At 39.7% G+C, this 27,171-nt stretch overlaps 1 protein-coding gene across 2 annotated transcripts in view; it reads right to left on the bottom strand.

Annotated features, from left to right (window-relative positions):
• GABRG3 (gamma-aminobutyric acid type A receptor subunit gamma3) overlaps window positions 1–27,171 on the bottom strand; it is a 971,382-nt gene that overhangs the window by 78,904 nt on the left and 865,307 nt on the right. For both annotated transcript variants that reach the window (XM_003420641.3, XM_064296192.1), the window contains one exon: window positions 23,240–23,377. In XM_003420641.3, coding sequence (XP_003420689.1) covers window positions 23,240–23,377 — 138 coding nt within the window. The remainder of the gene's footprint in view (window positions 1–23,239; window positions 23,378–27,171) is intronic.

The raw sequence follows: 27,171 nt of genomic DNA, 5'->3' as shown, positions 1-27,171 counted from the left end.
CAGCGAGAGGTGATAGGAAAAGGGCCAGAAGTGATGCTGCAGCAAATGGCATCTTCCTCCTCTTGGTGAGTGTGGAGAGCAAAGTGGGAGGGGGGGAGGAGAGGGAGAGCCATGTCCAAAGAACAGGGTCTTTGTCCAGGGAACAATGGAATCTGCAGGAAACTATTTTGGGTGCACATAAACTTACTTGCACAAAAGTGCCTGTTCAGTGATAGTAGAAATAGAACTAAAAAAAAAGAATGTCATTGGACAAACAAGAAATGTCACCCAAGTTACCTAACTGATGGCCTAATGTGCCAATAACCTCTCACCAAGAGTATTGACCACTTGGTGAAGGAAGACAGATGCTGACAGACAAGTGTTTGGTGATCTTAGGAAAACAGGCCAGCATTTTCCCAGATTCTGTGCTGATTAATCCAGAAAATGGAAGTGAGACCAAAATCTTCCAGGTGAGTGGGGTGCTTTATTTTCTGGACAGATGCGAACCATTTAAGCTCCTGCCTTGACTACTATAGAGTAATTTAATCACCCATCTGGACAGCTAGCCTCGAAATAAGCCCAAGGCACCCCTTGTCTGCACAAAAGTAGTATGGACTTCTTCAATCTGAATTACTACCTGAAAGCATTCAGTGTTTTCACAGAAAACAAAACTTAAAAAAACATATGGTTGTGTGGGCCCATAAACATACATCAAAGAACCATATCAATTAATATGCTCTATTTCCTTTCCAAATTTTGAATCATATATGTGTATACGTGTACCAAAACAAGCTTTATCTTGTAAATAAAAGATTTATATTGTAAATAAAAATATACCTTATTATTTAAATTTTAAATCATAAAACTTTAAAAGAGCAAGCATAACCACTAAAATTTCAAAATACAATATCCTTATCCTCTAGACACCTTAATGTTCCCACAGCGATTTTTCTAAAATGACAGCCAAAAGTTAGCAAAGTGAAATATTTTTCTTTTTGACTCATTTGCTAAACAAGGTTATTTTTTTTTTTCTCTTCCAAACATTCATACACCTACTAAGTACTTTCTACGAACTGATCAGAAACCCCAGTGGTGTAGTGATTGAGACCTATGGCTGCTAACCAAAAGGTTGGTAGTCCAAATCCACCAGGCGCTCCTTGGAAACTGTATGGGGGCAGTTCTACCCTGTCCTCTAGGGTAGCTATGAGTTGGAATTGACTCAATGGCAATGGGTTTTTGCTTGTTTATGAACTAATTATTTGCTCAATCCCTAGGATACAAATATGTGAATCTACTGGGAAGCCTATATAAAGTTAATGGATGTGATGATCACTGGCTGTCTTCAAACCAATTTAATTCTCACAAGGGCCTTATCTATGAGGCAGGCACTAGTACAGATGAAGAAACTGAGTCGCAGAGAGGTAAGATAACATGTTCAAGATGACACAACTTGTAAATGTAGACCTAGACTTTAAACTCAGGCAGGGTGGCTCCAGAGTTGTTGTTCTCAACCACTCTCTTGTATTTCCTTTTGTTCACAATCACAATACAATGTGATACAATGTGATGTGTTCTAATGAGGCAAGGTTAGAACACCATGGAAATAAATTGCTGCCCTACTGAACTTAGGCTTTGGGATGTATGTGCTGAATATGGCTTCCTAGAGGAAAGAGATCAGTTCCTAAGAGTCTACAGATGAGGGGAGGTGGGGCCAAGATGGCAGAATAATCAGATGGCTTCCTGTAGTCGATAATATATGACAGTCTAGGAGTCCTGAACATTAAAGACAAAGTTGGGAGTTGGACTGAGTGGTAGGAGGAGGCTGAGACAGTTCAGAAGCAGCAAATATTTGCCACACCTCACCTAGCTGACACCCTGCAGACTGTATCAGCCAGCACCAGTGGGCTGAGGCAAACAGTAACACTCAGGACACGTTTTCCACACTTGGAGAGACTGAGCAGCAGAGAGACTGCTCAAGTCTCTGGAACCAAGGAGAAGCGGCACTGAATTGGTGAAAGATAATACAAGAGTCTAACTTGCTGTGCAGAATCAAAAAAACCCTTTCCCCATCTGGGAATAACCTCTTTCTCATTTATTCACCACCTCCCCTCTCTGCTTTGGTCCCTGACCAGCTTCAGTGATTGCTGTGCTCACTGGTCTGGAAGTAGGACCCTTCACGCACCCAGAGCCATTTTAAAGGCTTTGGAGAGGGAACAAATTAAAAAACAGGAAAAAATAATCTGCCAGCTCCTCTAACTGGGAACTGAGGGCAGGCATTGTCCCTTTGCCTAAGCACAGGCATGAGTGGTCCACAGATTTTGAATGGCTTTCACCCCTGCCTGGATCTGCATGGGCCCATTTTAACAGCATAGGCCCTCATTAGCATAGTACAAAGGGGTATACACCTGAAGCCTATTTCCAACTTCAACAGCTAACAGGGAGTGGCAGATTTGAGACATTTGACACTGCCTTGCCCATTAAGCAGAGTCCTGACCTACCCACATCCAGGGCCTGAGGACTGGTGGCTCCATCCACTCCACTTAGCCACCCACAACAAGGGCATGAGAACAAGTGGTGCCTCCCAGTCTTTACAGCCAAGAGCACTGGATGCCCAAAGTCAGGCTGGAAAACCCACTCACCTACATGTGGTAGAGAACAGGGTCATTTCTTCCACCCAGGCACTCAAGCACAGCCATCAGGCCCCTGCCTTGCTCAGCACATGACCACTTACTGCAGCCAGATACCTGTGCCTACTCCAATCACCTCTGCCTATCTAGGACTGTAGGTGAGAGCCTGTACCACACACTCAGTGACTGACGACTGGGACATCTTAGCTGAATCCACACAAGAAAAGTAAATGGTCTCCTGGGCTCACATACCTACTAATTTTAGAACTAGACAACTGAATAGAAAGTCACAGGAACAGAATTGAGGAAATGAAAGTGAGAATTAGTGAGATTCAAGATAAAGCACTTGACGCCAATTTACCTGAGGAAAAATCAGATAAAAGGATTAAAAAAAAATGAAGAAACCCTAAGAATTACGTGGAACACTATCAAGAGGAATAACTTATGAGTGACTGGAGTGTCGGAATGGGTAGGGGTGATAACACAAAATACAGAGAGAATTGTCGAAGGTATGTTGGCAGAAAACTCCCCTGATATCATGAAAAATGAGAAGATATCTATCCAAGATGCTCATCGAACTCCACATAAGGTAGATGTTAAACGAAAGTCACCAAGACATATTACAATCAAATCTGCTAAAACCAAAGATAGAGAATTTTAAGAGTGACTAGGGATAAATGAAAAGTCATCTACAAGGGAAACTCAATAAGACTAAACTGACTACTTAGCAGAAACCATGCAGGCAAGAAGGCAAAGGGATGACATGTATAAAGCCTTGAAGGAAAGAAATTGCTAGCCAAGAATTATATATCCAGTAAAACTGTCTCTCAAATATGATGGCAAAATTAGGGCATTTCCAGAAGGACAGAAGTTAAAAGAATTTGTAAGAACAGAATCAAAGTTACAAGAACAACCAGGTTAGAAAATAAATATCAGATAACAACCCACAACTAGAATGCAGTATATATCAACCAGATATCAACAAAGATAGGGAAAACATAAAAATAAATCAAACCTAAAGCACTGAAAAAAGGGGAAAAGATACATCAATATGTAAAAGATGACAATATTAACAAAAAAGAGGGACTAAATAATGTAGTCATAGAACTTTCATGTGGGGGAGAACTCAAGGTGATATCAAGAAATAAAGATTGGTATAAACTTAGAAAAATAGAAGTAAATATTAAGGTAACCACAAAGGAAACTAACAATCCTATGCATCAATATAAAAAAGAAGAAAAACATAAAGGCTCAGCAAATACAAAATCAACAACAAAAAAGATGAAAAGAAAATAAAGAAAAATGACTTAGCACAGTAAATTAAGTAGAACAAAGAAACTGTCAACAACACATGAAAAAAAAAAACCTAAACAACTTTATTAAACTCATACCTATTCATAATTATGCTAAATGTAAATGGACCAAATGCACAATAAAGAGACAGAGAGTGGCAGAATGGATTTAAAAAACATTATCCATCAGTATGTTGCCTACAAGAGACACACCTTAGACTTAGAGACAAACGAAAACTCAAAGGATGGGAAAAAAAATGTATCAAGAAAATGACAATTAAAAAAACAGCAGAAATAAAGGGCATCCAGATTGGCAAGGAAGAAGTAAAAGTATCTCTATTTGCAGATGACATGATCTTATACACAGAAAACTCTAAGGAATCCTCAAGAAAACTACTGTAATAATAGAAGAGTTCAGCAGAGTATCAGGACACAAGATAAACATACAAAATCAGTTGGATTCCTCTACACCGACAAAAAGAACATTGAAGAGGAAATCAACAAATCAACACCATTTACAGTAGCCCCCAAGAAGATAAAATATTTAGGAATAAATTTTACCAGCTATGTAAAAGACTTATACAAAGAAAACTACAAAACACTTCTTCAAGAAACCAAAAAGAGACCTACATAAGTAGAAAAACATACCTTGCTCATGGATAGGAAGACTCAACATTCAAAAAATGTCTATTCTACCTAAAGCAATCTATAGATTTAATGCAATTTCAATCCAAATTCCACCATTTTTTAATGGGATGGAGAAACAAATCACCAACTTCACATGGAAGGGAAAGACGCCTCGGATAAGTAAAGCATTACTGAAAAAGAAGAACAAAGTAGGAGGCCTTACTCTACCTGATTTTAGAACCTATTATAACACCACAATATCAAAACAGCCTGGTACTGGTACAACAACAGATACATAGACCATTGGAAAAGAATTGAGAATCCAGACATAAATCTATCCACATATAAACAGCTGATATTTGACAAAGGCCCCAAAGCAGTTAAGTGGGAAAAGACAGTCTTTTTAATAAATGGTGCTGGCATGACTGGATATCCATCTGCAAAAAAATTGAAAAAAGACCCATACCTCACTCCATGCACAAAAATGAGCTCAAACTGGATCAAAGACCTAAATATAAAATCTAAAATGAAAAATATCATGGAAGAAAAAAACAGGGACAACTTTAGGAGCCCTAATACATGGCATAAACAGTATATAAAACATTACTAGCAATGCAGAAGAAAAACTAGATAACTGGGAGCTCCTACAAATCAAGCACCTATGCTCATCCAAAGACTTCACCAAAATTACCAACAGACTGGGAAAAAGTTTTTAGCTATGACATTTCTGATCAGCAGCTGATCTCTAAAATCTACATGATACTGAAAAAACTCATCTGCAAAAACACAAATCACCCAATTAAAAAATGGGCAAAAGATATAGACACTTCACTAAAGAAGACACTCAGGTACCTAACAGATACATGAGGAAATGCTCATGATCATTAGCCATTAGAGAAATGCAGATCAAAACTACAATAAGATTTCATCTCACTCCAAGAAGGCTGACATTAACCTAAAAAACACAAAATAATAAATGTTGGAGAGGCCGTGGAGAGATTGGAACACTTCTACACTGCTGGTGGGAATGTAAAATGGTATACCACTTTGGAAATCGATTTGGCTTCCTTAAAAATCTAGAAATAGAACTGCCATATGATCCAGCAACCCCATTCCTTGGAATATATCCTAGAGAAATAAGAGCCTTTACACAAACAGATATATGCACACCCGTATTTATTGCAGCACTGTTTACAATAGCAAAAAGATGGAAGCAACCAAGGTGCCCATCAACAGACGGATGGATAAATAAATTGTGGTATATTCACACAAGGGAATATTATGCATTGATATATAATAGTGATGAATCTGTGAAACATTTCATAGCATGGAGGAATCTGGAAGGCATTATGCTGAGTGAAATTAGTCAGTTGGAAAAGGACAAATATTGTCTAAGACCACTATTATAAGAACTTGAGAAATAGTTCAAACTGAGAAGAAAACATTCTTCAATGGTAATGAGAGGAGGGAGGCAGGGAGGGTGGGAGGGGGTATTCACTAATTAAAAAATAAGAACTACTTTAGGTGACAGGAAAGACAACACACAATACAGGTGAGGTCAGCACAACTGGACTAAACCAAAAGCAAAGAAGATTCCTGAATAAACTGAATACTTTGAAGGCCAGTGTAGCAAGGGCAAGGATTTGGGGACCAAGGTTTCAGGGGACATCTAAGTCAATTGCCATAATAAAATCAATTAAGAAAACATTCTGCATCCCACTTTGGAGAGTGGCGTCTGGGGTCTTAAATGCTAGCAAGTGGCCATCTAAGATGTATCAATTGGACTCAACCTGTCTGGACCAATGGAGAATGAAGAACACCAAGGACACAAGGTAATTATGAGCCCAAGAGACAGAAAGGGCCACATAAACCAGAGACTTCATAAGCCCGAGACCAGAAGAACTAGATGGTGCCTGGCTACAACTGATGATGGCCCTGAACACAACAGAAAACCCCTGACAAAGCAGGAGAGCAGTGGGATGCAGACCCCAAATTCTCGTTAAAAGACCAGACTTAATGTTCTGACTGAGATTAGAAGGACCCCTGTGGTCATGTCCCCCAGTCCCGTTGGCCCACGAGAGGAATCATTCCCAAAGCTAACTCTTCAGACAGGGATTGGACTGGACAATGGGATGGAGAGGGATGCTGGTGAGGAGTGATCTTCTTGGATCAGATGGACTCTTGAGAGTGTGTTGGCATCTCCTTCCTGGAGGGGAGATGAGAGGGTAGAGAGGGTTAGAAGCTAGCGAAATGGACATGAAAAGAGAGAGTAGAGGGAGGGAGCGGGCTGTCTCATTAGAGGGAGAGCAATTGGGATTATGTAGCAACGTGTATATAAGTTTTTGTGTGAGAGACTGACTTGATTTGTAAACTTTCACTTAAAGTACAATAAAAATTAAAAAAAGAACACAGCAGAAGTGGCAATATTAATCCCTGACAAATAGACTTTAAAGTAAAATCCACCACAAGGGTAAGTAAAGACACTACATAATGATTAAAGAGTCAATACACCAGGAGGACACAGCCATAATAAATATTTACACACCCAACTACAGGGCTCCAAAATACATAAACAAACTCCAACAGCATTGAAAAGAGAAATAGCTGCACGCACCACTTTCTGTGAAGGACAGAACGTCCAAAAAGAAGCTCAGTGAAGACATGGAAAGTCTAAATGCCACAATCAGCCACCTTGATCTCACAGACATATACAGAGCACTCCACCCAACAGCAGCCAAGTACACTTTCTTTTCTGATGCACATGGAATGTTCTCCAGAATAAACCACATATTAGGCCATATAGCAAGCCTGAACAGAATCCAAAACACTGAAATATTACAAAGCATCTTTGCTGACCATAAAGCCATAAAAGTCAAAATCAATAATAGAAAAAGCAAGGAAAAAATCAAATATAGGTGAACTGAACAACACCTTGCTCAAAAAGTATTGGGTTATAGAAGAAATTAAGGATGGAATAAAGAAATTCACAAAATCAATTGAGAATGAAAACACATCCTACCAGAACCTTTGGACACAGTAAAAGCAGTGAACAGAGGTCAATTTATAGAAATAAATGTACACATCCAAAAAGAAGAAGGGCCAAAATCAAATTAACCCTAAAACTTGACAAATAGAAAGAGAGCTGCAAAAGAAACCCTCATACACCAAGGAAAGGAAATAATAAAAATTAGAGCTGAAATAAATGACATAGAGAATAGAAAAACAATTTGAAAGAGTTAACAAGAACAAAAGCTGGTTCACTGAAAAGATGAACAAAATTGATAAACCACTGGCCAAACTGACAAAAGAAAAAGAGAACAGAAAGCCAATAACCTGAATAAGAAATGAGATAGGCAATATCACAAAAGATCCAACTGAAACTAAAAGAATCATAACAGAAGACTATGAAAAACTGTACTCCAACAAATTTCAAAACCTAGAGGAAATGAACAAATACCTAGAAACACACTACTTACCTAAACTAACACAAGCAGAAGTAGAACAACTAAATAAAACCATACCAAAAAAAGAGATTGAAAAGGTCATTAAAAACTCCCAATAATAATAATAATAATAATAAAAGCCCTGGCTTTGACGACTTCACTGAAGAATTCTACCAAACTTTCAGAGAAGAGTTAACACCACTACCATTAAAGGTATTTCAGAGCATAGAAAAGAATGCAATACTCCTGAACCCATCCAATGAAACCAACATAACCCTGATACTAAAATGAGGTAAAGACACCAAAAGAAAAAAAAAAATTACAGACCTATATCCCTCATGAACGTAGACACAAAAATCCTCAATAAAATTCTAGCCAATAGAATTCAACAACATATCCTAAAAAATAATTTACCATGACCAAGTGGGATTCATACCAGGTATGCAGGAATGGCTCAACATTAGAAAAACAATCAATGTAATCCATCACATAAAAAAAAAACAAAGACAAGAACCATATGAACTTGTCTTGATGCATAAAAGGCATTTGACAAAGTCCAACACCGATTTGTGATAAAAACTCAGCAAAATAGGAATAGAAGGGAAATTCCTCAACATAATAAAGAGCATTTATACAAAGCCAACAGCAAACATCATCCTAAATGGATAGAGTCTGACAGCACTCGCCTTGAGAATGGGAACCAGACAAGGATGCCTTTTATCCCCACTCTTATTCAACATTATGCTGAAGGTCCGAGCTAGAGCAATAAGGCAAGAAAAAGAAATAAAGGGCATCCAAATTGAAGAAGAAAAATATCCCTATTTGCAGATGATATGATATTATACACAGAAAACCTCAAAGAATCCACAAGAAAACTATTGGAACTAATAGAAGAGTTCAGGAGAGCATCAGGGTATAAGGTAAACATTCAAAAATCAGTTGGGTTCCTCTATATCAACAAAGAGAACTTCGAAAAGGAAATCACCAATCAGCACAATTTACAACAGTCCCTAAGAAGATAAAATACTTAGGAATGAATCTAACCAGAGACATATAAGACCTATACAAAGAAAACTACAAGACATTACTGCAAGAAACCAAAACAGACCTACATAAGTGGAAAAACATACCTTGCTCATGGAGGGGAAGACTCAACATTGTGAAAATGTCAGTTCTATCCAAAGCAATCTACAGATACAATACAATCCCAATCCAAGTTTCAATGACATTTTTTAAGGAGATGAAACAAATCACGAATTGTGTATGAAGCGGGAAGAGGCCTCAGATAAGTTAAGCATTACTGAAGAAGAACAAGGTGGGAGGTCTCACACTACCTGATTTTAGGATCTATTATACCGCCACCGTAGTCGAAACATCTTGGTAGCAGTATAACAACACATACATAGACAAATGGAACAGAATTGAGAATCCAGACATAAATTCATCCACCTCTAAGCAGCTGGTATTTGACAAGGCCCAAAGTCCATTAAATGAGGAAAAGACAGTTTTTTAACAACAGTGGTGGCACAACTGGATATCCATCTGCAAAAAAAATGAAACAAGACCCATGTCTAACACCACACACAAAAACTAACTCAAAATGGATCAATAATCTAAATATAAAATCTAAAATGATAAAGACCATGGATGAAAAAATAGGAACAATGCTAGGAGCCCTAATACATGGCATAAACATTGTACAAAACATTAGTAACAATGCACAAACACCAGAAAAGAAACTAGATAACTGGTAAAAAAACAAAAACAAAAACAAAAAAAACTGGTAGCTCCTAAAAATCAAACACTTTTGCTCATCCAAAGACTTCACCAAAAGAGTAAAAAGACAACCTACAGACTGGGAAAAAGTTTTTGGCTATGACAAATCCAATCAGTCTAATGTCTAAAATCTAGAATATACTGCAAAACCTCAACAAGAAGAAGATAACCCAATTTAGAAATAGGCAAATGATATGAATAGGCAGTTCACCAAGGAAGACATTCAGGTGGCTAACAGATACATGAGGAAATGCTCAGGATAGTTAGCCATTAGAGAAATGCAAATCAAAAGTACAGTGAGATACCATCTCACTCCAACAAGGCTGGCATTATAATCAAAAAACCTGAAATAATGTTGGAGAGGTTGTGGAGAGACTGGAACTTACACACTGCTGGTGGAATGTAAAATGATACAACTACTTTGGAATTCCATTTGGTGCTTCCTTAAAAAGCTAGAAATAGAATTACCATACAATCCAGTAATTCCACTGCTCGGAATATAGCCTAGAGAAATAGGAGCCATCACATGAATAGATATATGCACACCCATGTTCATTGCAGCACTGTTCACAATAGCAAAAAGATGGAAACAACCTAGGTGCCCATCAGTGGAATATATGCATCTAAGAACAACGATAAGTCAGCAAAACATCTCACAACATGGATGAATCTGAAAGGCATTATGCTCAGTGAAATTAGTTGCGAAAGGACACGTATTGCATGAGACCACTATTGTAAGAACTCAAGGAAAGGTTTAAACATGAAGAAAACATTCATTGATGGTTACCAGGGTGGGAGGCAGGGAGAGGGGAATTCACTAACTAGACAATAGACAATTATCTTCGGGGAAGGGAAGGACAACACACAATATTGGGGAAGTCAGCACAACTGGATGAAAGCAAAAGCTAAGAAATTTCGTGAACACGACCAAACATTTTGAGGGACACAGTAGCAGGGGCAGGGGTATGGGGACCATGGTTTCAGGTAGTATCTAGGTCAATCAGCATAACAAGGTTTATTGAGAAAATGTTCTGTACACACTTTGCTGAGTGGCATCTAAGTCTTAAAAGCTTGAGAGGGGCCATCTAATATGCATCAATTGGTCCCAACCCACCTGGAGGAAAGGAGAATGAACTCCATATACCTAAAATGTGGAAACGGTTTTAAAACTGTGAATGGATAGAGGGGTGGCAGCTGCAGAAGACCACCAGCAGCAGAGAACGTGCAGTAACAGAATCAGAAGATCAGCACCAGACAGTGCTGGGGCTAATCCACAGAGTGAGAGAGTTGAGTGCCTGTGTGCAAGAGGCTTTCTGATGGAGTAGGGTGCCTCTGGGTGCTTATCAGTGGAGCTACAGAGCTTTGGAACACTTGTCCCAACAGGGCAAGTGCAGAAGTGAGGTCTGAAGAGCTGAGAGGCCAAGAAAGCAGAAGAGACAAGGAACACAAGAAGCCATGCTGCCCCAGTCTCAAAAGGTGTGGTCATGACCTCTGGGGTTTCAAAGGGTAGAGACATGGCCTTTGGTGTTTCTAAGGGCAGAGTCACCACTCAGACAGATTAGGAGAATGGTGCGCCAAAAGCTGAGAGAGCAGAATTGCTGTCCCAGTGGGCCTGGAAAGTGGAGCTGAAGCCCAGGGCGGAGGAGCCTCCACTCAGAATCCAGAAAGTGTGGCCAATACCTAGAGTCTGGAGGGCAGGGCCATTGTGTAAATTGTCTCAGAGAATGGAGGATTATTTTCAGAGCCTTGAGGGCTAATGTAATGTGTTCTGCTGACTTACGTGGTGGCTGTTATCCCTTCTTTTCTTCCAGTTTTTCCCATTTGTAATGGAAATGTCTAGCTTGTGTCTGTTCTGCCATTGTACATTTGGAAGCAGATAACTTGTACTCTAGATTTCACAGATGAAGAGGAATTTTTGGATTTTGGACTTGGAGTTAAGACTTTGGCTATGGGGTGAATATATTTTGCATGTTGCAAGGATATGATTTCTGGGGGACCAAAGGGTGGATTGAATTGTATTCCCCAGAAATGTGTGTCAATTTGGGTAGGCCATGATTCCAGCATTGTGTGGTTGTCCTCCATTTTGTGATTGTAATTTTATGTTAAGAGGATTAGGGTGGGATTGTAACACCCTTACTAAGGTCACATCCCTGATCCAATGTAAAGGGAGTTTCTCTGGAGTGTGGCCTGCATCATCTTTTATCTTATAAGCGATAAAAGAAATGGGAAGCAAGCAAATAGTGGGGACTTCATACTGCCAAGAAAGCAGTGGCAGTAGCAGAGTGCATCCTTTGGACCAGGGGTTCCTGTGTGGAGACCCTCTTAGTCCAGTGGAAGATTGATAACAAGGACTTTTCTCCAGAGGTGACAGAGAAAGAAAGCCTTCCCCTGGAGCTGATGCCCTTAATTTGTACTTCTAGCTTACTGGACTGTGAGAAAACAAATTTCTCCTCGTTAAAGCCATCCACTTGTGGTATTTCTGTTACAGCAGCACTAGATGACTAAGACAGTAGACAAAAATTATCTCAGGTGAAGGGAAGGACAACACACAATAGAGGGGAATTCAGCACAACTGGAAGAAAGCAAAAGCTAAGAAATTTCCTGAACACAACAAAACACAGAGTAGCAGGGGGAGGGATCTGGGGACCATGGTTTTGGGGGACATCTAGGTCAATTGGCACAACAAAGTTTATTAAGAAAATGTTCTGGATCCCACTTTGGTGAGTGGCATCTGGGGTCTTAAAAGCTTGTAAGTGGCCAGCTAAGATGCATCAATTGGTCCCGACCCACCTGGAACAAACAAGAATGAAGAACATCAAAGACACAAGGAAAATATTAGCCCAAAAGACAAAAGGGCCATGTAAACCAGAGACTCCATCAGCCTGAGACCAGAAGAGCTAGATGATGCTTAGCTACCACCAATGACTAGCTTGTGTCTGTTCTGCCATTGTACATTTGGAAGCAGATAACTTGTACTCTAGATTTCACAGATGAAGAGGAATTTTTGGATTTTGGACTTGTGTGCCCTGACAGGTAACACAACAGAGAATCACTGACTGAGCAGGAGAAAATTGTGGTGCAGAACCCAAATTCACACACACACACACAACAGACTTAATGGCCTGATTGACACTAGAGGAACCCTCAAAGACATGGCACCTAGACTCTGTTAACGCAGGACTAAAACCATTCCCAAAGCCGACTCTTCAGACAAAGGTTAGACTGGACTATAATACATAAAATAACACATACAAAGAGTGTGTTTCTTAATTCAAGTAGATACATGACACTAAATTGGCAGCCCCTGTTTGTAGGCAGGATGAGAAGGCAGGAAGGGTTAGAAACTGGTTGAATGGATACGGGAAACCTGGGATGGAAAGGGGTAAAGTGCTGTCACATTACAGGGATTGCAACTAAGGTCACATAACAATATTGTATACGTTTTCATATGAGAAACTAACTTAAGCTGTAAATTTTCACCTAAAGCACAATTAAAAAAAAAAAGACACAAGGGAAAGATTTGTCCAAAGGACTGATGGACCACAACTACCATGACCTCCACCAGACTGAGTCCAGTACAACTAGACAGTGTCCAGCTACCACAACTGACTACAATAGGGGGTCCCAGACAGAGCTGAAGAAAAATGTAGAACAGAATTTAACTCACAAAGACCAGGCTTACTGACCTAACAGAGGCTGGAGAAACCCCGAGAGTATGGCCCCTGGACACCCTTTTAGCTCAGTAATGAAGTCACTCCTGAGGTTCACCCTTCATCCAAAGATTAGACAGGCCCATAAAACAAAATGAGACTAAAGGGGTGCACCAGCCCAGGGGCAAGGACAAGAAGGCAGGAGTGGACAAGAAAGCTGGTAATAGGGAACCCACGGTTGAAAAGGGAGAGTGTTGACTTGTCATGGGGTTGTTAACGAATGTCATAGAACAATGTGTGTAAAAATAAAGTCGTAGAACAATGTGTGTACTGACTGTTTAATGAGAAACTAGTTTGTTCTTTAAACCTTCATCTAAAGTACAATACAAAAATAAATTGCATTAAAAAAATAGTCTACAGATGACTAAAATTTAACCAGGTGGGAGTGGTAGACATGGGGAGCTTGTGGAACAGTGTAGTGTGAAGTACTTCCAAGAATGAGGGCAGAAAGTAGTTCTCCAGACGGGTTTATCACAGGACTTGGAAAGTAGTTTTACTTTCCTCCCGTGCAGAGACAGCTCTTCTAGCACTTTCTAGAGTAAGGAAGGAGGAGGAGCACTCAGTAATGATCTTGAGGCAGTCCCAGCATGCTTGTCATCGATTCTTATGAAAAAAGAGACTTTCAAGACTCAGTTTTACCATCTGTATAGTGGGGATAACTAACTACCTTACATAATTTTTAGTAAGCATCAAAAGAGCATATAAAACAATAAATATCTTAAATATGGGAATACTCATTGCTGGCAAGTCAATTCCAACTCATAGCAATCCTATAAGACAGAGTAGAACTGTCCCATGGGGTTTCCAAGGCTGTAATCTTTATAGAAGCAGGTTGTCACATCTTTCTCCTGCACAGCAGCTGGTGGGTTCAAACTGCTGACCTTTCAGTTAGCAGCTGAGGGCTTATCCACTGCTCCACCAGGGCTGCTCCTCAAATATTGGAATAGAGCTGTGATTTTTGGTAGAGTTCTAAGACTCAACAATAATGTATTTTTACAGATAATTTAAAATTTCAATACTCGCTTATGTTGGTGAACAAATTTAAGACGTTAGTTCTGATCAAATAATTAGAAGCAATAATGTGACTTCGTAATGGATAAAATGATACAAAGTATCATGTGTGCCAGGGAATATATTAAACAAAGACACTTGGAAGCCCACAATCCATTACTGCACCAGATAAAATATTCTGAAAACTGTGTACTAGCCACAGAGAGTAAAGAAGCTTTTTGTAGCAATGATAACATGCAAAAGCCATTGGCCTCACAGTGGCAGGGTCTAAAGTTAGCTCTAGAATAGATTGATGGTGTTGCTTTAGGCCATACCCATAATGTCGCTGAGATTCAGTCCCTCGTCTACAAGGTAAATATAAATTTATTTTATAAATGTTATTTTGTAAAAGCACATGTTCCACATTCCTCAAAATGTATGGTGTCAAGAGAAGATCATAAAATTTTTTAGGTATAAATATTGTCATGATATACTAAACGTTATAGTCTATTCAGGACCCAAGGGAAGATAATTTTGATACTAAGGAGTAACTAATTAAATACAATTTTAAAAGAAAAGGTATATTCAGATGTGATTCGTACCATAGGATTTCAATTTTCTCGGCAGATGAGCAGTGCATTTGACCAAGCACTGCCTTCTCCCATTTCCTCTTTGAATTAGAGAAGGAGAATGAATCACTCGCACAGTGGATTTGAAAACTTCTCACTCAATCTTGTGAACAAAGACGCCCTTACTATTTTAAAAATTCTGACTCTAAAACTTGGACTGATTTATTACCAGATTACATTCAGACGAATATGACAAAAAGCGAAGAAGAGGCCAAATTTGGAGCATCTTCTGCATAAGCTATTTTAAACATATATTCCTATTTGCATTCGAGATATGGCTCACCGTAGTCCTCTGTTAAATCATGTCTCATTAAATAAAGTACAAGCAGCTGATTTAATGGGCTGTTTATTAAACAAAGCCAGTGTCTAACTCTCACAATCCCCTCTCACAGGAAGTACATTAAGATACTAATAATAGATTATATATATGTATATGATTCGCAATTACGCAGTTTGCATATATTAGTTCACTTAAATTCATAGCAAGCTTATAAGGGAGATGATAATTTCCTTCTCATCTATGAGAGGAGTGTCTGAGTGGGTCACAGAGGTGGTCCAAGGTCACAGAACAGGTGAGGGGGGCAGCTGCATGCATACCTCGGCAGGTCTGAGTCTAGCATCCGTGCACCAAATCCTCTTGCTCACTCTTCTCCTACTAAACTCTGATAACATATAAAACTTCATTTATAAAAGGATATATATATATATATATATATATATATATATATATATATATATATATATATATATGTAGGAATTTGGGAAATCCCTTACAGAAGCTGCTAAACTTAAAAATTAAATAAACTTCAAAAACCTCAGATATTCACATCAAATGATGTGGCTTTTGCCATACCTATTTTTTTTTATAGAAGAGCAGCTCCTTCTCATGGTTACATTGACTGTAACAATTTTACTCTCTGAGGGAGGCTATTTGGTGCCTTGTAATAGAACAGGCACCAGGGGAAAAGCTAGTACTGCAGTCACTTTTGGGCCCCAGCCTTCTGACTTGATCTCATTCTTCAGTGTCAGGGAACCTTTACTAGGACTACTACCATTACAAAGCCACTGTTTAGCATGCTATAAGCAAGCCCCAAATATGCCCTAAGTATGCTCACTGCAAGCTGTGTTTCACAGTTCTGGCTCATCTTACACCCAGGACAGAAAATTCTATGTGCCCTGCCAAAGAGATTTTAGACAACTGAACTCAGGTTCAAAAGACCTCATGGACAACCTACAACCTTACTGTGGCAAAGAAATGAAATAGCATGCAAAATCCTAAAGACTTTATGCAAGAGGGAGAGGAGTAAGTCTGCTCTAAAGATCATAAAATCAGTCTCTCTCTCCCTTCCTTTCTCTTGCTCTTTCTTTCCCTCTGTTACTCCTCCCCCTCAGTCCCTCTCTCTCCCTATTTTCTTTTAGCATCATTATTTTTGTCTTTAATTTTACTGGTTATTTAATGGATATAAAATTCTTGGTTTCTTTCCACACTTTAAATTCCATTATCTTCTGGTTGCCACGGTTTCTGGTGAAAAGTCAGCAGTCTGCGTTATCTTTGCTCCTTTGAAGGTAATGTGTCTCTCTCTCCCCCTCCCCCGCTTAGAAGCTTTAAAGACATGCTCTTTTGCCTTTGGCCTTCAGCAGTTCAGTTATTTTCTCTGTATTCATTCGAGTTCACTAGTATACGAAAATGTGCGATTTGATGTTTTTCATCTATTTAGAACAATTCTCAAGTCATTCTTTCTTCAGATATTTCTTTTAACCCATTCTCTATGGCCTCCATTTCTAAGACTACAATTACGCTTATGTTGTTAGAACTTTATGTTATATGCCACATATTTATCACACTTTTAAAATATGATGTTGTAATCCTTGTCTGTCTCTGTGTATTGCACACGCAGACAGGCTGTGCCTCAATCTTCTAGCCAGCCATAAGACCGCTAGAAATGAGACACATGCACCCACTGACATCAGCCATTCCATGGGTGCTATATTTATCTGTGACACATGAGACACACAGTGTTGGAAAAGTGAAACTCTTTATTACTATTTATAAAAAGCAAACAGTAAACAATAACAAAAGAGTCTCAAAAGGGAACTTCTTACCCTTCCCCAAATTACCCATGTCCATTTTTAAATGTCTGGACAGAATGCTGTGTTTCAGGTCAGATGCTGTGTTCATGTAACTGTTGCCTCTGGCTACTGCCATGCTGCCCGAGGGGACTTCATGGCTCCTAAGGTTTTTGCTCTGCCACTAAAACAGTTTTAAATTTATAGAAAAATTATGAAGATAGTGCAGAGAATTCCCATATATACATCCTATACCCAGTTTACACTATTATTGACATATTACATTAGTATTGTCCATTTGTTACATTAATTAACCAATTTTGATGTATTATTGTTAACATTATAGTCCACAATTTATTCGTATTTCCTTAGTTTTCCCCTAATGCCCTTTCAATGTTTTTCCATTTCAGGGATATATTCCAGAGTAGGATAATTTATATAGGCTATAGAAACAGATAAACTCAACAAGAACAGTTTTTTTTTTTTTAAATATGATGTACTAGAATAACAATGGCCATCCTCTTCAAACTTCACAATGACTTGTGAGAACCAGCTAGATGGCTGTTATGGGTTGAATTGTTGTGTTATTGTTAGGTGTTGTTGAGTTGGTTCCAACTTATAGTGACCCTATGTACAACAGAAGAAAACACTGCCTGGTCCTGTGCCATCATCACAATCATTGCTATGTTTGAGCCCATTAGTGCAGCCACTGTGTCAATCCATTTCATTGAGGGTCTTCCTCTCTTTTGATGACCCTCACTTTACCAAACATGATGTCCTCCCCCAGGGACCATCCCTCCTGATAACATGTCCAAAGAACAAGAGGTGAAGTCTCACCATCCCCACTTCTAAGGAGCATTCTGGCTCTACTTATTCTGAGACAGATGTATTCATTCTTCTGACAGTCCATAGTATATTCAGTAGTCTGTGACAACACCATAATTCAAAGGCATCAGTTCTTCTGTCTTCCTTATTCAGTGTTCAGCTTTCATTCATTTATGAGACGATTTAAAATACCATGGCTTGGGTCCGGTGCACCTTAGATCTCAAAGTGACATCTTTTCTTTTTAACACTTTAAAGAGGACTTTTGCGTTGGATTTTCCCAATGCAATAAATCATTTGATTTCTTGACTGCTGCTTCCATGGGCATTGATTGTGGATCCAAGTAAAATGCAGTCCTTGAAAACTTCAATCTTTTCTCCGTTTTTCACGTTCCTTATTAGTCTAGTTGTGAAGATTTTTGTTTTCTTTATGTTCAGGTGTAATCCCCATTGAAGGCTGTAGTCTTTGATCTTCATCAGTAAGTGCTTCTAGTCCTCTTTGTTTTCAGCAAGCAAGGTTGTGTCATCTGCATATCATAGATTGTTAATGAGTCTTCCTCCAATCCTGATGTCCTATTCTTCTTCAAATAGTCTAGCTTCTCAGATTGTTTGCTCAGTGTCTTAGTTATCCAGTGCTGCTATAACAGAAATATCACAAGTGGATGGCTTTAGCAAAGAGAAATTTATTTCTTCACAGTAAAGTAGGCTAAAAGTCCAAATTCAGGGCATCAGCTCCCGGGGAAGGCTTACTCTTTCTGTTGGCCTTCTCATCAATCTTCCCCTGGACTAGGAGCTTCTCTGCACAGGGACTGCAGGTCCAAAGGATGTGCTCTGCTCCTGGTACTGCCTGCCTGGTGGTATGAGGTTCCCAACTCTGCTTGCTCCTCTTTCCTTTCTTTTTTTAAATCTCTTGAGGTGCAGGCAACACCCCAGGGAAACTCCCTTTACATTGGATCAGGAATGTGACCTGGGTAAGGGTGTTACAATCCACCCTATTCCTCTTTAACATAAAATTACAATCACAAAATGGAGGACAACCACACAATACTGGAAATCATGGCTCAGCCAAATTGATACACATTTTTGGGAGACATAATTCACCCCATGACACTCAGCATACAGATTGAATAACCATGGTAAAACCCTGACGTACACCTTTCCTGATTTTAAGCCATGCAGTATGCCCTTGTACTGTTTGAATGACTGCATCTTGGCCTATGTACAAAGTTCTTGACGAGCATAATTAAGTGTTTTGGAATTCTTATTCTTCTTAATGGTATCCATAATTTGGTATGATCACACAGTTGAATGCCTTTGCATAATCGATAAAACACAAGTAAATATCTTTCTTGTAATCTCTACTTTCAGCCAAGATCCATTTGACATCAGCAAATGATAGCTCTCCTTCTGTGCCCTCTTCTGAATCTGGCTTGAATTTCTGTCAGTTCCCTGTTGATGTACTGCTGCAACTGTTTTTGAATTACCTTCAGGAAAATTTTACTTGCATATGATGTCAATGGTATTTTTTGACAATTTCCACAATCTGTTGGATCACCTTTCTTTGGAATGGGCACTAATATGGATCTCTTTCAGTCAGTTGGCCAGGTAGCTGTCTTCCAAATTGCTTGGCATAGGTGAGTGAGCACCTCCAGCATTGCATCCCTTTGTTGAAACATCTCAATTGGTATTCGTCTATACCTTGTTTTTTGCCAAAGCCGTCAGTGCAGCTTGGACTTCTTCCTTCAATATATTCAGTTGTTGATCATACGCTACCTGCTGAAGCGGTTAAATGTCGACCAATTCTTTTTGGTACAGTGACTATGTGTATTCCTTTCATCTTCTTTTACCCTAATACAATATAATAATCTTTCTTTTACCCTGTTATAACACATGTGAGGGGCTCTTGAAGATATTTCATGTATGTTGAACAAACAGACTGAATTATTAACTAGGATGCTCTCTCTCTCTCTCTATATATATACATTGCATTTTGTCCTCAACCATGACAGATAAATAGTGAATGTCTTCGAAATCCAGGAAACAATATTACAAATGGAATGTCTAGAATGATGCAAACTGTTAATGTATTTCAGAATGTTGTTAGTATTCCATGAGACGTGTTTTCTGATGCAATTAATTTGAGAAATGCTGGGTTAAACAAAGTTAGAATGATTTATATAACACAAATCATCATCATATCTATGTGCATTTGGGACCTTCAGGAAGATGGTGCAGTATGCAGAGTCCCCAGATGATGTGCTTAGGAAACGGGTCCACTCAGGCTAGGATCTCACAGGATCCTGGGAAGCAGTAGGAAATTGTGCAAAGCTGCTGGGAGCCCTGACCACATGTGGAATTTTACCTGAATTCTGGCCATGAGCTCACCCCTCATCGCTGTGCCCTGCCTCAGTCAGTAGGAGACACTTGTACAGACACGCCTCTCACTAAATTATAAATCTTTGTCTTCCCTCCTTAAAGGGAGGAAATGTCCAGAAGATCCTGGATTTCCCAGGAACGCTTTTGCCATGAAATGAGTTAATAGATGATTTAATCCAAGAAAAGAAGTTGATAATATTTTGAGGGTATAGAAAATATTCAAGGAAAAAAAAGCTTACTATGAGCATTTCCACCGTTCCCTAAATATTTTAGAAAGCTTTATAGTAATGTTTTAACAAAAGGTTTTCTTTACCAGTATTTAACATCTCATAGCAACATAATCATTCCTTGTCATAGGCCTTGTCTGACTTCATCACAAAGGCAGCCTAGTGCAGTGGAGAGAAGGTGGGCTTGGACTCACCCCAGCTGCCCTGTTGACATGCTGTGAGCATGTGACCCAACCTCAATGGCTTTGGTTCTTCATCTATAAGAAATACATCCTAACAGTAATTAATGCATGGGCACTGTGAAGCGTAGATGCATTAGTTTATGTAAAACATTTAAACAATAGAGGGTATATTATAAGCACTTAATTTAGTTACCATTGTTATAGTCCAGGTCATCTGGCTAATGGTGCTGCATTTAAGACTGTTTAATCATCAAGGAGCTTTGCAGCTCATTTGGGGAAGTGTTTTACCCAGGGTCCTACATCCAGCTGTCAAAATGGATCTTACGTAATGTAAAAATATGGTTCAATCTCTGGGAATGCAGGTAAAGTCAAGTATTATCCCCTTCAGTCAAAGAACTCCATAATCCTAGGATACTTAGGAGAGGGAAGCAGTCTCAGGCAGTAGTTACTCCAAAAGTTACCTTGTCTGTGGCATCCCAATTCTTGTGGATATCACCCTCTATGTGTGCCTAGCCATAGAGACCTTGCCAGCATGATTCTACCACAGAAAATGGTATGAACTTTTGTAAGCCGCATTTTACTGATAAACCAGCTGGGTTTGGAGTCTTATCTAACAATGGGGAAGCTTAATGCAAAGGTTCCCCCAGAATGTTCAGAGCCAGCCTCACAATTTCCTCCAACACATGCCTAAACCAATTCTTCTGTCTGCTCACTTAGTGTTCAAATATTGCTTACTACATTCCCCATTTGCTTCTGGTATCTGTCTTACTCCACATGTCCATCACTTACTGACTTGCTCATTTGACTTCCAGGGAATCTTTTAAATATCACTTCCTTTCCATTCCCATTGCATCTTTCTGACTTGACTCTAATGATTTCGGGCCTACACTTACATGTTCCTCATGACTGATCTCCTTGACTCAAATATTTTACCCTCCAATTAACTTAGGAGAGCATCATAAGAACCATCACAGTCTAGGGGCTTTACACAATCAGTTAACAGCATAGACAATGACCCTACTACCATCATGGAATATGGCCAAAGTTTATAAACCTAATAGATGTATACATTCTACAGTAGATTCAGAGTTGTGATCATGAAATAAAATTAAAAAGGTAAGGAGGCTACTGAGCACTGAGAGTATATGAGATTTTTAATATGTTTGTCAGGGTGGGATTCAATGAGAAGGTGATATTGGAGCATGAACTTGAAGGATGTAAGGGAGTTGATAGCGCAGAAACCCTGGAGAAAGGTATTCTAGACAGAGAGAAGAGCCACTCAAAATCATGAAGTGAAAGCATGTCTGGTATTGCTGAGGCCAAGTCAGAGAGGGGCCTGTGGATGGGTTGTGTGAAACAGGACATTGGGGCCAGATCATTTAGTGCCCTGTGGTCCATCGAAGAGACTCTGTTAATTGCTCTAAGTAGAAAGGGGAGCCATGGTAAGTTTTGAACAATGAGGAGGCTAGTCCTATATTTGAGGAAAGGTACAGTAGTGATGCTGATCGGGGTGGTAGCTGTGGAAGTGACAGAAAGCAGTCATGTTTAGAATGTACGGGAAGATAGAGTCAATAGAATTTGTTAATATATTGAATACAAAATATAAGAGAAACGGAAAAGAAGATGATGAACTCGAGACTTTTGGCCTGAGCAACTGAAATGATGGAGTGGTCATCATCTGGTCTGAGAAGACTGCACGTGGGATGTCTTATGGAGATCATTTAGGACATGCTAAGTGGGAAATGTCTCTTAGATGTCCCGGAGGAGATATTAAGGATACAGTTGAATCCATGAGCCTGGAATTTACAAGATATTTGACCAGAGGCTGGAGATTTAATTTTGGGAGTTAACACGATAGAAGCCTGGTTGAGACATATTTGAATACATTAATAGGTGAAATGTCTCTTCATCCAATGGCATGCGTTATAATATGAATATAATGATCACTTAATAAAACAAATTGGTGAGTAATTAATGTGCTCAATCTACTGGGAAAACAAAAACAAAAACCTCAAAAAGTTAGACAAAGTTTAAAGTACAGGAAATTAAGAAGCTATAACTTAGAACTCAAAGGACATTTCACACTAGCTTCTTTTATTTGTGGATTTTCAATAATCTTTGATTATTATCATGTATGTGAAAAGTTGTAGAACTCTCATCAGCAGTAAAATAGTTTATATAAATATGGTCAGTAACTAGTAGTCCTAGTTTTGTTTATGGGCGTAATGAAATAGGCTCAATTCAAAAATATAAGTCCATTCTATTCACCCCCTTCCTACCCCAATTAAAACTTTAAAAAAATCTTTTCACTTTTAAAACAGTTGTTTTACCTCGAATATCACCTCAGTATCACGGTTTCCTTAAAATAATTAGTTAAAAACACACCTACGAAAGGAATTCTTATTAAGGGTATGGTTATGCGTAGTTAGCCTTAGGCTTCAGGGGAAGAAAAAAAAATCTTGTTTTGGTAGCCATACTTCTTTAATTCCTACCTGCAGATGTGGTCACAGTTTCTGTGGTGTTTCTGAGGCCCATGAAGTCAAACTGATAAAGGCGCCATGATTTCTGGTCCGCTGCCTCAACTGAATTTTTCCTCCATCTGTAAATCATTTCTTCTTTGGGGTAGCCATCTAAAAATACAGAACAAATATTAACACTTGAAGATGTAGATTTATAAAACATTTATGTGAATATTATAATTCTGACCACCTAATAGAAGTTATAATTTTAAGCCATATTATTTTTCTTAAAGACACAGAAACTCCTAAATGAATAAGTAAATGCCACCTAATACAGAGAGTTCCTGCTGCCAGTCTTCACGGCTAGTAAGGGGTTCCTCAGCCGCCAGCCTAGCATTTGTCTATGTGTTATTGTGCTGTTAGCAGCCCTCAAGTTGACCCCAAATCATGGCAACACCACGGATACTGGGATAGGCAGTTGTGCTCCATCAGGTTGTCACTGGCTGATTTTCAGAAGTAGATCACCAAGCCTTTCTTCCTGGTTCATCTTAGTCTGGAAGTTCCACTGGAACTTGTTCAGCATAATAACACTCAAGCCTCCACTGACAAAAGGATAGTGGCTGCTCATAGTTGCCTTGGCCGGGAATCAAACTTGGTCTCCCGCCGGGCAGCTGAGATTCTACCACTCAAGGGGCAATGTTGTCTTTATTTCTTTTACCTTGGAAAGCCATGCTGTGGTCGATCTTCAAAGAGTGAAGGTGCCTGTCAAAGTCTCAGGGCTGTGGGCGCTGAGATCTTTTCATTCACAACTAACTACTTGGACCACACTCATCACAACTTCACCTTTCCCAGATGTTAGTCCCTCAGAAGAAATAGATTCAATAAAGCAATCATGCCAGGATTTGAGAATTCAATTAACTCTTAACTCCAGTACTGCCCAATGAACTTTGAGACCTGTTCCCATCTTGTTAATTACTTCAGGAAACAAGGTCCTTGCATTTCTACTACCTCAGACCCTGTGTTGTCAACTTTCCCAGAGCCCAGAAGCCAAGGACAGGTGCTCTGCCCTTTCCCACCAGTGCTGTTACCAGGGCTTCATGGGTCTCTGAGCCTGAGCCAGGTACTGGCCAAATGCTGGCTTCTCTGCCTGGGTCTTGACGCAGATCCACCACTCCCCAGAAACTCTGGAGACAGCACTATCAACTCTGTGCTGGAGCTCTCTGAGCTATCTGTGGCACTGGCTTATCTCTAGATCTTACCGCTGAGTCTGCTCCACAAGGCATGCACCATTCCTGACAGCAGGTCTAGAATCTATGTTGTGTCCCAACATATGACAACACTAGTATTGTTGCCCTCACCAAGTCATATACATGCTGATTACACATGGCTCTGGAAAGAAGACATGCACGCACCATCTTGGTGAGTTACATTGAATACAAAAAACACCACACTGATACTCTCGTGTTTATGCAAAAGTGTTTACAAAATTGTTGAAAATTGCTAATTAAACATTTAGATCAGTTTTCAAAACTTTTAAAAGACAATCTGCTTTCTTGATTTTTTTTTCCTTTCTACCAGTCATTGCTAGCTTGGTTCCCTCATTCAAAGACTAAGAGAGAGGAAGATGGCCACTTACATAAATACACCCCTACAACAAAAACTCAAGAAACCAAGAAAAACAGATACAAAGAATGATCCCAGATCCCTGAACATCAAAGAGAAGTTTGAAGAACTGGACTGAGCACTGACTGGAAAGAGAGTTAGAACAAAATCAGCAGGAAGGCAGAAATTCTCAGAGTCCAAGGCTGGCCAGCTGGCCCAGCACAGCATGGCCATTTTGAGAAGGCAGCAAACAACAGCCCCGGGTGAGGATCCCAGGAAAGCAACTTCATGGAAAACACAGCTGGAGGCAGAGATACTGAGTGAACAAATCTGGAAAGAAAAGAAGTAGGCAGGTTGTGTGCTGGGTCCAAATTAGCCCAAGAAGGAGACATGAAGGAGTCCCATAGCTTTGAAACAAGGGAAAAACAGGAGAAAAGTGCCACTGGAGCAAAGGGTGGTGGACAGAAGCACTGGAGCCTCCGGAGAGGGGACTGATAAGGCAAAAAGTGCAATTCTGTGGAAAGACAAGAGTGAGTGCAAGGAGGTGGGTGAGAACTTCTGAATTCCTGGCAAATACAGAGAAGGGAGGGACCTAGAAACTAGTGACAGGACTTACTATCAGCAGTGGTGCATGTCCCTTTGGACAGGAGATATCCATAGAATAGTGAAATAGCAGAGTGATAATCAGAAGTTTCTCCTTTATCCCTCCCATTTAAGCAAACCCCCATCCACCGTTATTGCCCGATTGATGAAGAGCCCTCAGCTACTCTCTTAACGTTTGACCTGTCCACCACTCCCCCAACCTGGGCCACACAGAAAGGAGTCCCAAAGAAATGCCCACCCCTCCCCCTGCCTGGCCCATGTGGAGAGAAGCCCTGGAGACATGCTCATAGCTCCCCCTACTTGGCCTGTGTGACAAAGAGCCCCAGAGATAAGCATATAGTCCCCCCACTTGGCCCAAGGTGAGGGGACCTTGAAGACACACCAACTACTCCCCCTGAATGACTCTTTTGGTGAGGAACAATAGAAATACACCCATCATTCCCACCTTCCTGGTTGACATGGCAAGGAGTCCCAGAGAACTGCCTGCTGGTCCTCTCGCTTGACCTGAACCTACCATGTGCCCTACCTAGCCTGTGTGGGGAGACACTCAGTTGGCTCTCCCCACTCACTGCTCACCACCCTGCCTCCCCCACTCACTAGGGCATCAATCCACAACCAAGCAGAGGGCGTGCCTCACCCATTAGAATTGTACTGCATCCCTTGGCCTGCAAAGACTACTCATCCTGCTCTCCAGAAGCCGCACTAACTGCACATGTCAACATGGAATGACCATATGAACCCACAAGTGGTATGGCAGAATCCTGACCACCTAACACCTGAAGCCCTACAATGGGGAAGGGTCCTGCTCACACATCTCCATTCAATTTTAAAATGGAATACATATGTGCATAATGACAAAGCATTCCCATGTGTATGTGACCCACCATACCCACCAGTGAAAGAAAATTATCCGCAACCAAGCAGCAGCAACATAGTCATACACAGATCAATACTACAAAGCAGCATCAACTAAAACACTGTATCAAAAGGTAGACAATATAAAAGAAACCAAAAAAGCTAAACTTCAGTTATAACAAAACAAAAGGAAAACAAGACAAAAAAGCCAAACATATAATCAACAAACAAATATATAAAATAGAACATTAATATCTCATAGACAGCAGTCAATTACAAATCACATGAAGAAACAGGACAAAATGGCTCAAACAAATGAGGAAAATAAAGGCATAAAAACGTTTCTGTAGAAAACCCAACAGACTCCATGAGAAAACTACTGGAACTAATAGAAAGATTCAGAAGAGTAGCAGGATAAAAGGTAAACATACAAAAATCAGTTGGATTCCTAACCGATAAAGAGAATGATGAAAAGGAAATCAGGAAAACAATACCATTTATAATAACCCCTGGAAAAAAAAAAAAAAAACGAATAAATCTAACCAGGGATGTAAAAGACGTATACAAAGGAATCTACAAACCACTACTGCAAAAAACCAAAAGAGATCTACATAAATGGAAAAATATACCATGCTCATGGATAGGTAGACTCAACATTGTGAAAATGACAATTGTACCCAAAGCAAATACAGTGCAATCCCAATCCAAATACCAACAAAATTCTTTAAAGAGGTGAAAAAAGTAATCATTAACTTTATATGGAAGAGGAAGAAACCCAGAATAGGTAAAGCACTACTGAAGAAGAATAAAGCAGAAAGACTCACACTACCTGACCTCAGCTATATAGCTATGGTAGTCAAAACAGCCTGGTACTGGTACAATGACAGATACATTGACCAATGGAA

The sequence above is a fragment of the Loxodonta africana genome, chromosome 13, assembly GCF_030014295.1.
Source record: "Loxodonta africana isolate mLoxAfr1 chromosome 13, mLoxAfr1.hap2, whole genome shotgun sequence".
Taxonomy (NCBI): domain Eukaryota; kingdom Metazoa; phylum Chordata; class Mammalia; order Proboscidea; family Elephantidae; genus Loxodonta; species Loxodonta africana.
Note: the sequence above shows the minus strand (reverse complement) of the source record. Positions and strands in the feature narration are given on the sequence as shown.